At 38.9% G+C, this 13,017-nt stretch overlaps 1 protein-coding gene across 1 annotated transcript in view; it reads right to left on the bottom strand.

The window, feature by feature from the left end:
• Nucleotides 1-13,017, bottom strand: part of LOC124287377 (TBC1 domain family member 1-like) — a 93,897-nt gene that overhangs the window by 10,223 nt on the left and 70,657 nt on the right. The window contains exons 9-13 of the mRNA XM_046723940.1: nt 9,255-9,508; nt 7,513-7,686; nt 6,546-6,568; nt 6,216-6,344; nt 3,405-3,449 (exon numbers count right to left, since the gene is read on the bottom strand). Coding sequence (XP_046579896.1) covers nt 3,405-3,449; nt 6,216-6,344; nt 6,546-6,568; nt 7,513-7,686; nt 9,255-9,508 — 625 coding nt within the window. The remainder of the gene's footprint in view (nt 1-3,404; nt 3,450-6,215; nt 6,345-6,545; nt 6,569-7,512; nt 7,687-9,254; nt 9,509-13,017) is intronic.

The raw sequence follows: 13,017 nt of genomic DNA, 5'->3' as shown, positions 1-13,017 counted from the left end.
AGCGCAAAAATAGCCGTGAATGTTTTTAAACATAAAAGCATCTGTTACCTTTAAAATGTTCCATCTGTTCATACTCCTAATTATTTGACAATTGGGTCTTCCACAATATGTGACTGACCTCTTGCCCCATTTGATTTATGGTCTATGAAAGCAGCATGTTTAACAACCTAGGAGGTGAATATTCTTCAATTGCATCACAATGTGTTCCTTTTTTCCATGAGTATACAATGAAAACACATGAAGTAATAATCTCTCTGGAGTTGACATCAGCAGTTCAAGTAAACAATCTGGAGATATTTGATGAACCTATTACAGTGCATTTACACTAAATGAGCATTTATCATGGTGGCCACCTAAGCATACTTTTTTCACAAAAGCAAACTGATACAACACAGAACTCCAAATACCAATATGTTCTAAAAAAACGTTTGGCTGTCTACATCGAAAATACTATTAAAACATTGAATTATCACCTCTTTTCAAACAATTCCTTTATATACTGCTCAGTCTATGTAAAACAATCGTAACACTCATCAACAATGTTCAATCACATGTATATACACCAGCTGAGCAGTCGATATAGGTTATCAAGAAACAGACTATATCCAATCTTTTGTTATCCCGCCCCTGACTGCTCAAACGTGTGGGGGTGAAGTAATCCTGATATATACACACCTAATCTGTATACATAGACTTACAACTGCCCTGTCAGGCATAATCATTTGTATTTCTGATGAAGTTCATTGCATTAATCTACCTAGGATTAATATTTTTAAGTAAGACTTAATTTTCATGGCAGGTACCTCGGCACTTTAATCACCTTATCAGTATTGACAGGACTGGACTAGAGTAGATTTTCTTGATAAAACAGGGTTTAATCTTTATTTAGCTGAGATCAGCTATGGATTCAACAGTTGGTTGTTAGTCATGGTTAACATCACGAGCTCATCCTGATCAGGACATAGTGTACTTCTGCCTGAATGGACACAACAAATGGATCTTACTGCCACAAGGCTTTATTGATCTGGAGATTTTCAAAGGTTATTGCCGGCTTCTTGTCAACAGCAGGGCCTTGAAACACAAAACTCTCTTATATCCTTTCTGATCATCTTCTCACATCAAAGCTTAGAGGAACTATCAATATAAGATTTTATTTCCCATGCAGGAATTATCTATGCAGCTGCTCTGTAAGCCTATTTAACACTGATATGATGTTTTCCATGGTTTTAAGAATCTGAAGCAGGAGCCGGAATCTGCATGTCCTATTTCATTCAAAAGCATCAACCACCAGTTGGTGCAAATAAGTTTTGACAGAACTAATCACCACTGCCAGTGGTTATTTGCCATTGCTAAACCTTATCATAAGTCTTTTCGAAATATCACGTCTTTTAATGTTCTTGGGATTGGTTTGATAAGTGGTCTCCAGGCATAACATATATTTAGCAAGTTGTTGTTGCCACAGATATACCACTTATTTTTATATGTTGACTGAATATATAATTGTTTGCATAAAATTGAGGGAACTGCAAACAAATTTAATTAAAGAGGACTGAAGTTATGACAGAGACATAACTCATCAAGGGTATAAAATAAACTTGAAAAGGTCCTAAAAAAGGTTAAAATAGTTAACTGTAAAGTGTCTATGGTAATATTGTATTCTTTAAATGAGTGAGTGAGTGAGTTGAGTTTTACGCCACACTCAGCAATAGTCCAGCTATATGGCAGCGGTCTGTAAATAATCGAGTCTGGACCAGACAATCCAGTAATCAACAGCATGAGCATCGATCTGGGCAACAGGGAACCGATGACATGTGTCAACCAAGTCAGCGAGCCTGACCATCCGATCCCGTTACTCGCCTCTTACGACAAGCATGGGTTACTGAAAGCCAATATTCTAACCCGACCTCAAAGGGTATGTATTCTTTAAAAACAACAACCAATAAACACATAAATAAAAAATAAATCCTCTTTGCTGCTTGGATGATTCACATAAAAACAAGAGCAGCCATCTCACTTCATTTAGGAATATTAATGTTATTAATGTTGCTTGTGGTCCAAAACTTGAAATCTCAAGCTATCAATAACAAAAACATATATTTAACATATTCACAATTTTTTAAATTTGGCAGAAGAAATATCTTACAAATGTTGACAGTGCAGGCTATGTATACAGAATGCCCTCCATGTTAAGCCACCAAGCAAGAGCATATATCTCACCATGTACAGTATGGGTATATGAATGTTATGTCACGGCGGGCAATAGTACATCTTTATCACACCTCTACATATGATGTACACAAACAATGGATGATGATATGAGCATTAACCCATGCCTCACTGAAAATCAATTAAGACAGACAGTTGTGTCACAGACCAGTCAGATATTGGCGGTCATTAATTAACAAAATCAGCATCAGCCCAATCTGGGGCTGATAGTATGAGCAATGTTCTTTTTAACTGTTCTACAATAATACAGAATCACCTGATTCTCATCATAGTCATGTTTATCATAAGGTTTGCTCTGCTTTGAAATTCCAATGTGGACTTTGACAGTAGTGTTCCATCAAAGCATTATCACACTGTTAGATGTCAATGCCCCTCTTAATACCTGTATTGGAGGGTTGGATTAATGTTGTTTTGAACAATATACCAGCCATGGCACAGAGTCTCAAGATGAGGGAGGAAATCCCAATGAGATTCAGATCTCCCACATTTATCACTTTGGTGAAACCCACCAACCTAGAAACAGAATCAACATTAACCTGAATTCTAACCCAAATCACAGGTTTTTGGCTTGCCAAAGGGATGCAACACACCATAGCGATTTGGCCTTAGAAGGCCACCCATTCCTCCAACACCCACATAAGTACCCTCTAACATCATGCATGGGACAGCATGACGACTTTCAGCCTTGAATCCGAAAGAAAATTGGTCTGATGAGGAACACATAGAACCATAAGGATTTGGCTTACATTTGATACAGTTATAAAAACATACAGGTGCAGAGTCTTAAGTAATACACAAAAACATATATCAATAATCATATTCTACAACTAAAATTTGTTTTACAGAAAATTGAAATGTTCTAAATTACTAAATTGGTAGCTATGTGCATAACATATTATCAACTTAAAAAAAAAAAAAAGGATTCTCTGGATTATATAAACACTCAAACTGCTATATCTAAATGGATTCTTCAAAACGGGAATCATTCTGCATGACATGATGTTGGAAGGAAGATGAACCAAAGCAGGCTTGAACAAACACAAATCTGTTCTAGGTGATTCATCTAAAACAGACTTTGTTGGGAATTGCTTTAAACAAACCAGGCTTATGTTAGTGAATACAACAAGGCTATTCCGGGAACTAAAACAAAACGTCAACAAATCTCCATGAATCCTTACCTTTGAACACCACTACTGACCGTGAGCCATACAGTATGAAATAGCCTACGAGGGCGGACAGAAGAAAATAGTTGGTTAAATACACTGTCACAGGGGTCATGCAGTATTGAAGATGGAGCCATATCAGGATAAGTTGGAGCCCTACACAAGGCTCCATGTAGCACTGACATGGAGCCCTTCACCAGGCTCCATGTAACACCAACATAGAACCCTACTCAAGGCTCGACGTAAGACTGACATGGAGCCTAACACAAGGCTCCATGTAACACCCTACACAAGGCTCCATGTAAGACTGACATGGAGCCTAACACAAGGCTCCATACAGCACTAACATAGTGCCCTTCACAAGGCTCCATGTAGGACTGACATGGAGCCTAACACAAGGCTCCATACAGCACCAACATAGTGCCCTTCACAAGGCTCCATGTAGCACCGACATGGAGCCCTTCACAAGGCTCCTTTTAACACCAACATAGAACCCTGCACAAGGCTCCATACAGCACCAACATAGTGCCCTACACATGGCTCCATGTAAGACTGACATGGAGCCTAACACTAGGCTCCATACAGCACCAACATAGAACCCTGCACAAGGCTCCATGTAGCACCGACATGGAGCCCTTCACAAGGCTCCTTTTAACACCAACATAGAACCCTGCACAAGGCTCCATACAGCATCAACATGGAGTAACACCAACCTTGTGTAGGGCTCCATGTGATACACACATTTGTGGGATATTTATTTGGATCAGTTCTTTTTAAATTATAAAAAGTTCAAAATCATTCTTATAAATCTAAGGGTCTGTAGCTCACCTGAAGTTCAAGGTATTTCAACAAGTAAGTGAGTCTAGTTTTACGTCGCCTTTAGCAATATTCCAGCAATATCACGACAGGGGACTTCAACAAGTGGATCACTGCAGCTTTCAGTCATGTTTTTAAATCATGTTACTGGTTAACACTCTGCTGTCTGTCTTTGACTGGTGGAAATAGGTAGGTGTCAAGTGTTTCCATAAAACCTGTACATAGAGGACTGTTCCAAAATTAAATGTGAGATCTCATGCATGGTGTTTACTAATGTGAAGACTTTATAATTATAGCTGTTGGGTGATTATTGGTAAAATCAGCTTAAAACACTCAAAGAAACTGACACATCAGCTCAATAAGTTTGTTGCATTTTCCTACACTCACATATAAAATCTGAACCACAGATTCAATATGGCTGCTGTGGCTACCATGTTAAAACTGAATTGGAATTTAACACTATATAACATATATTTGCAAAATACAACAATGATCACTTCAAAGGGATAAATATTAGAATCATTAAAAGACTTTTTAGAGCCAATGGGAATACTGCCATGCAATTCGTTGGTTTCACATTACTTGTCAACTCGCTGTGCGCATGCTGAGTACATACTTCCATTTGCCTATGCTTTTCAATAATTGATGTCCCATTTTGGTTGCAATTCCATCAGAGATGTGGGGTTTTTTTAGTTGTGAGAAGGGGATGTGCGGGAAGGACGGTGATGGTGAGATGTCTATATACAAGAGTTTGTTAGCTTGTTAACTGACTGACTGACTGACTGAGTTTGGTTTTACGCCGCTTTTAGCAATATTCCAGCAATATCACGGCGGGGGACACCAGAAATGGGCTTCACAGCTTGTTAACATAAATTAAGCTATTTATATAACTAATCCTAGCTATTGTTTCATAATCCAATTGGGATCAGTTGCATTCGACATAAAACTACCTATATATTTGTTTTGATTTTGGTTTTCTTTAGACTGTGTTTACACTCGGTAAAGCATACGACCAAACCAGAAGTAGGCCAGTGGATATTTTTACACACTCTGCGCATGCACACAGTGAGTCGAAAAAGGAAATGTGAAACCAACGAATTGCAGCCATTCCATTCCAGAAATTTCATTTGTTTATTTGAAATTTTCTTTCAAAATATTTTTCAATAAGCAGTCTAGAAGCGAGATGTTGGTTCATAACTTCTCACATAAAACCAGAGAAAGCTGCTTTCTGATTGGCTTTGGTCAACTCCTTTTAGTCATTTCATTGGCAGGGCAATTTTTTGCAAAAAATCTGATGTCACAGGACCAATCACAGTATGTCGTCAAATATTTGTGTACTGGTTATAAGGACTAAGATCTTATTTTGATAACATTAGGATTTTAATCTTCATTAAGTGTTGGATCTTCAGCAACAGATAATTAGTTATATACCTTGTGCTATTCCCTTCACCAGCACAAATCTCCATCACCACTCCATACTGCCATAAATATATATATCAATACATGGAGTTCGAAGAAAGGCCCAGTACCACACATACATTATATACATTCTCAAATTAATAAAAAGGACCTCATAAGCGAATTTTTGGCAGTAAAACCAGCATGTTAGGAACAAAATAATATCTATGTTAGTTTGCATCCAGTCAATTTAGTTCAATCCACACTCATAGATACCTTTATTATGGCTGCTGATAGCTGAAATATTGAGAAGATTATTTCAAACTTCATCATCCATTGTGCATCTTTCTTATGCATTTCAGTGACAAAGCTTGTTAGTTTTCATATGCTTATCCAGTCATCCAGCTTATTAGGTCATCTGAAGCCAATATGGATGAAAACCTGGTTATAAACTGTCTGAGATGCATCAATAAACTGTTTGAAAGATCAGTGAAACGTTGACTGAAGTAACAAGAATAATTGTATATTTCTTCCTTGAATCATTAACAACTTGGCTATCCTCTTCTATCATTTTCACAGACATAATCTGACAAAACCCAAACAGGGCCTCACCTCTCAGAGACTGGTTTTCCTTCTCCATGCGTATGAGAAGCAACGTTTCCAAGATGGCCTTTTTCCACAGACATCTGATCTTAGTGGGTGTCAGTGTCCGCGGAGGGTCGTAGTCACTATGCGTCTCATCTGGGGCAGTAGAAGGATGAAATCACAACTAATTCCAATAAATCCGCGTCAAATGTGCTCAAATGTGTTGGAAATGTGTCTAGATGTTTGCTACTAACTGAAAACTTGTTGACAACTTAATAAATGCATCTTTTATTATTTTATTCATGCACGATGACAGAAAATCAGAATATGTTGATTGCTTTGTGATTTGGTGGCAACTGCTGTCTGTCAGCAGATTTTGGCTAGAATTACACAAAGGATACTGGTTTATGTGTCTTACGATGATGGTTTACGTGGCATAGCCATGATTGGTATTACAACTTTATGTACCTCAATTACAGGCCAACATGAATGCATGTCTGGAGAATACTGTGAGTTATAACTGTATTACTTTATACTGTAATACAATATTCGCCATAAGAGCCCCAAGTGAAATACACAATGCCATTTTAGAAAGTGGTCAAATGTAACATATGTTATATTTGGGATTACACTTTCTTAGTAAAGTACAGATTCTAACCACGGTGGAAGCCGTGGTGGCTGAGCGGTCTAGGTGTCTGACTTTGTGTGCTGGCGATTAAGTACCTGACTCTGAGGGTGTAGGTTCAAATCCCGGATGGGACTCAACCCAAAAAGTACTAGAATCTGTACTTTACTAAGAAAGTGTAATCCCAAATATAACATATGTTAGAGCCCCAAGTGTTCTGGAAAGTGACAATATGGGCCCTTATTAAAGCCCCACACAACCCAAAATTTGTTTTCAGCGATCAGGCAGTGTTGTGATCAAACTTATTACCATATGGATGCAGGGATGAGAATAAAGTTTTGAGAAAAACTCTGAAAACTAGCCGGGGGGTTAGCATCTATTGAATTTAGACGATTCACAAAATGGCCTTGGCCTTATGAAATTCCCGGAATTCCGCAGATCCGCGAAAAAATTCTCATCCCTGTGAATGAAACATGAAAGTTTTGGAGCTACTGGAGCTACCTCAAAGGAGCCAATGGAAAGTCTTTAAAGCCATGGAATAACAGTTATATATACTACTTGAAAGAAGTACAAGAATATCTGATTCTTTCATATAGCAATAGTAATCTGTCATGGCCAAAGCAATAGTAATATGAAAGAACTTGGTAGTTATTGGTTTCTTTTGAGTAGTGTATTTCTAACACCTGTGACTGAACTGACCAGAGAAAGTTGGAGATTCTGGGACCTGTACAGGAGTGACAACTCTGTTGAATATCGCCTGTCTCCAGGAACTTCGTTTCCCGATACGGTGTAAACTCATCTGGCAGTGTTGTTGACAGCGATGAGGAGGTACTTTCTGCGCAGCCAGGGCTTGGACTACCGGCCAACAAAAACCTGCAACAACACAATCAACTGTTCGCAAATGATGATATGGCTCATATTTATCTTGACATATCATCTGATTGGGTTGGGGTGAAGCCCATTTCTGGTGTCCCCCACCGTGATATTGCTTGAATATTGCAAAAAGCGGCATAAAATCTTACTCGCTCACTACTGCAATAGTTTTATCTGTAGTGCAGTTACTGCAGTAGTGTATACTCATGTGCAAAAATTGTTTCAATTTTCAAGATGGCAGACATTTCGGTCCCGTCCGGTTATGGATAATAAAGAACGTGTTGCTTACTTTATCTGTGTCCTGTTGCTTTAATATTTTGTTATGTGTCCCTTTGAGAGCAGTACTTGTCGTAAACGCTTAGGTAGCGACCCATACAGTCTCTGAATGTAAAACATTCCCTTGATCGTAGATTTTTTTTTTTCACATTGTTTCTCAAAACAAGCCAAACATTTTCGATTGGGTTCAAATTGGGACTCTGTGCTGCCCTTGGTAGCTGAGGAATGTCATTCCTGCGTTTCCATGTTTCCGTCTCACGAGACTGATGCATCAGTGCATTATCATCTTGAAACAGCCATGGTTTGTCAAGGAAATGCTTTACAACAACAGGCCACAAAAAATTGTCAAGTGTATCAATATACTTAGCACTGTTCATGTTTCCATAGACTAACACCCAACACCGTAATACGTAATGCACCCCCACATCATCAACTTTATGGATCGCCCTATTCGCTGAGTGAAATACCCGAGGCACTCACCCCTCCATCTTTCTGATCACTTTCGCCACACTTTAACTCTTACATCAGGTTTAACAACAATAGTCATTTCATCGGTAAAGATGACCTTTCTCCAGTCCCTATCAACAGTCCAACGAATTTTTCCTCTAAACCATGCCACACATTTTTTCCTGTTGACCTCACGTATTCCCAGCTTTTTGCAAACAGTCCGTCCAACAAATCCCAGTGAATGTAAATTTCTTTGAACAGTTCTTTTAGAAACAGGTTGTGGCACAGACTGATTAAAAATATGAGTAATATCCTCCTAAGATTTCCGGCGATTAACTTTAACGATCATCGAGAGTTGATTACTCCCCCGTGCTGTGATTTTTGCAGGTCTACCAGAATGACGTCTGTTTTCGATATTTTCACGTTCTCGATATCTTTTAAAAAATTTGCAAATAGTAGAAGGATGGATGCTCAATACTCTTGAAACATTGGCTGATCTATATCCATCATTTATCATATTGATAATGGCCTGTTTTGTGTCATTACTCATCTCTTTTCCGTGTCCGGACATGGTTGTTATTGTTTATGTGTCACAGCGAAGCAGACGACAAATCAACTTCCGAAATTGCGTACACGAAAGTGGATGACGGGAAGTGATATCAACTATAAAAGACGGGAAAAACCTGACGCTACCAAGAGATGCGACGCGAAATAAAAACGTCTTCAAATTCATCGCTTTCCACTGATCGGTAAAAATTGAAACAATTTTGGCACATGAGTGTATATTCTATTGCAACAGTACTAAAACGACCACCATAAACGCACATTTAAGATGCCATACTCACATGTTCTTCATGGGGCTGATGCTGGCATTTTGCCGATTCTGGGAGTGGGAGTTGTGGTTCACATCCCGCCTCCTCTTCTGGACCATGTTACGTCTGCTGGCGGAGATGGCGGGGTCAGGTATAGCACCAACTGTTGAGCTTAGTCGCCGCGGCGTCTCGGGGGAGGCTGGGGGGCTGGGGAAGTGGTGGTGGGCATCTGTACTGATGGGTGATGGGAGTGGGGACGCATCAGGTGTAGAGGCGGTGGACGAGTCCTGAAATGAAGACAACAATTTTCAAGACATCTGTAACAGAATGTGATAAGTAACCAAATTCTGATTGATGTAAGTCATGATACTTTACAACAGGACAGGATATCATGAAATCAAGCATTGTCAATACTACAGGATACACCTTTACCTCATGAAGGCTAAGTCCTGGGTTCAAATCCACTTGTGGTTATGATATGTGGAGTCTGTTCCTGATTTCCCCCCTCACTTAATATACGACAATACCCACTCACCTGTGGTTTTCACTTAAATGGGCGGTGGGTTAGCCTAGTTGTTAAGCGTTCGCTCATCACTCTGAAATCCTGGGTTCGATTTCACACATGGGTACAATGTGCGAAACCTATTTCTGGTGTCCCCCACTGTGATATTGCTGGAATATTGCTAAAAGCGCTGTAAAACTAAAGTCCTTCACTCACTCATTTTCACTTCAAATACCAAAGATGTGCTTTTGATTCCACACAAGTATAAACGGACCACATAATAATTAATAATAATAATGTGTCCATTTATGTAGCACCAAATTCCAGACCAGGTATGCTCATAGCACTAACAATGAATCAAAGAGTTAAACAAGGCACAGCTTCTTATTATCCTGGATAACCCAAGCTGCCTGTTAGGCGCTAGAAGGTTAATAGTCACATGACCTACCCTACTTGGTACCCATTTTCTGCAGGGTGAACAGAGGCAATTTTGAACAAACTCACTTGCCTTAAGTGAGACCACATGTATCACACATGCTTTGTTATGGGGCAGGACTGAAGTCCTAGATACTCTCAGGAGTCAAGCTGCCAAACACAATCACCCATCCAAGGACTTTCCACATGTGAATAATCTAACACAAGCCTTTGGCATGACTGCAACAACACTGCTTTAACTACGAGGCTGCCCCAGAGCCCACAAAGTATATCAAATAATATATAACTTTTACAAACTACCACACAGATTAAACATGAGGACAGTTGAAACTGTGTTTTTATAATTATTGTTGTTTTTGCTATCATAATTATCATAGGGAATAAAGACTGATACTGTCCAAGTGTTTCACCCTGATATGCAATTCACCAACATTGTAACAAATGTGTAAATATAGATGTGTGATAATTTTCATATCACCACTTTGCTGTTTTGAAAGTGAATGAACTATAATTTAACGCCACGTTGGCATTATTTCAGTCATGTAGCAATGTTCTGGAAAGTGCACCTGGAATATGTCACACTGAAAACCATCTTGAGAAGCTTACAGCATGATAACAATAAAACCAACAATGCATGCAGTATGTCTAACATCAACAACAGTGTCTGTATAAGCACAATATACAGTAGGACGCTTATTCATCAACTACTGATATCATTAGAACAAGTATGTACATATGGATGTTTTATGGAACCAGGTGGATAATAACTATGCCTTATCACGAAGCATATGAAAGTTATTCATCAACTACTGAATGACATACATCTACGAGAAATCAATACTAATGAATAATTGATGCACACATATATGTACTGTTTCAATGACATATTTACACTACATCAAGGTATATTCAGTATATAAACTGAACAAAGCACCATGTCCTTGCCTTGTATACACTGAAAATACCATTTCAGGTGGATATTCTACTCAAGCAATAATAGGGTTATTAACACATGTCCAAATGGCAGAAACTGTTATTCCAGTGCAGTAACTGCTAAATATCCGTATTTAGATTAATATTATCCATTCTAAGTGAGGAAAATTGGCAAATCCAGCTAGATCTAATTAAAAAAGAAGAAGAATAAAATAACATAATTAACATGTGATTTTATAGACCATACTTTTGTCAATGACACCATACAAGGAAATTTGTACTTGAGATTATTTTGAATTCGATAAAGATGAATATTAGTTAAAATTTTACATAAAGAAATCTCATGTGACTGATGTGGCTTGGACTTCACCAGCGTCTCAAATTCACCTGCCCGACGGTTGGGCGTCCGAAGACCTGCCAGCTATATGGCGGCAGGCTGTAAATAATCGAGTCTGGACCAGACAATCCAGTGATCAACAGCATGAGCATCAATCTGCGCTATTGGGAACCGATGACATGTGTCAACCAAGTCAGCGAGCCTGACCACCCGATCCCGTTAGTCGCCTCTTACGACAAGCATAGTCGCCTTTTGTGGCAAGCATGGGTTGCTGAAGACCTATTCTACCCCGGATCTTCACAGGTCATTCAGGATGATAAATCATTATTAATTCCCTCGTAAAATAAATAATGAATTCCAACTGGATGATAAACTACGTCGCTTGTCAAACCTAAAAATTTTGTGGGCAGGTAAGTTTTGGTCAGGGCTGGCAAGTTTTTCATCTAACCAACCCTCTGGTCTGGCTGTAATTTTTGCAAGTTTCATACCCTGACTTTACAGCCCCCATTTAGATTGTAACATTTTTTAACAATGCTTCAAATCATCAAAATATTGTTGTACTTAATTTGTTTAATGTAATGCTAGGTAATATCTACATATATTAACAATGGATCCTTGTTGTAATTTGAGTGCTATCTTGCTGACAGGGAGATCCTCAGTGTTCAAAGCAAAGGTAAACAAGAAGACAAAGTCATCAATATCCCCCGCAATGGCAAAATACTCTTCATTGATTATGTCTACGAGTTATGATTATGTCAAATACAGTCAGGCCGCGGTAATCCGGTCCTCGTTAATCCAAATCCACCGACTTCCGAACGCTACTCACCGGGCACCAAATCATCTCCCTATATATTGTATATAATTGACACCTCGTTAGTCCGATGATTCAGTTTCCGCCTCCGAACGCTGGTCAGTCGGAACGGATTGGACTAATTAAGTTGTAAACAGCTGCGTTAATCCGAACGATTGAAGTTGACCGCTGCTGACTTGTCCACTCAAAGTGACACGTTGTTTGTTTAGCTTAATTTAGCTTTACTCATCCCTTTGATCCCTTTATCATAAGTGATAGGAAATTTCGACGAACACGCTGTTTTGGGAAAGACTTCAATCCAGAAATATATGCTCGGTACCGAATTAAAATTATAAACTATTTTTCGCGAATGTTATTGAAAACAACGATTCTCGACACATGCTTCGCAGCGGGTCCACAGTAACATTGTCAAAGAGCAAAGTAACGATGTAAAATGAATAAACTAATAGGTAGCGATTTCTTGCTTAATATGTTCAAAATAGCATTATTTTACCCAAAACTTTCGCCTAAATCTAAAAGTTTTCGCTTTTACGAGGATCGATATCCATTGCCGCGGATATGATTGGCTGCCTTAGGTCCCGCGGTCTGATTTTGACCAATCACGCACCCTTATAGCAGACTGTAGCTTAAAAGCCGCCATTAGAAACCAATTTTTATCCAATAAAATCGCTTCTTACAACTGTGAAAATACTCTCGGCAAGGGTTCAGTGATGTTGTTGATGTTCAGAGCTTTCAACGATACCCCTAACATCAAACGATTCGGCCTCCCATGTTATTC

This window comes from Haliotis rubra, unplaced genomic scaffold, assembly GCF_003918875.1.
Source record: "Haliotis rubra isolate DU_JTF1 unplaced genomic scaffold, ASM391887v1 Scf1, whole genome shotgun sequence".
In the NCBI taxonomy this organism is placed as follows: Eukaryota; Metazoa; Mollusca; class Gastropoda; order Lepetellida; family Haliotidae; genus Haliotis; species Haliotis rubra.
The sequence above is the reverse complement of the archived record's forward strand: the minus strand, read 5'-3'. Positions and strand labels throughout refer to the sequence as shown.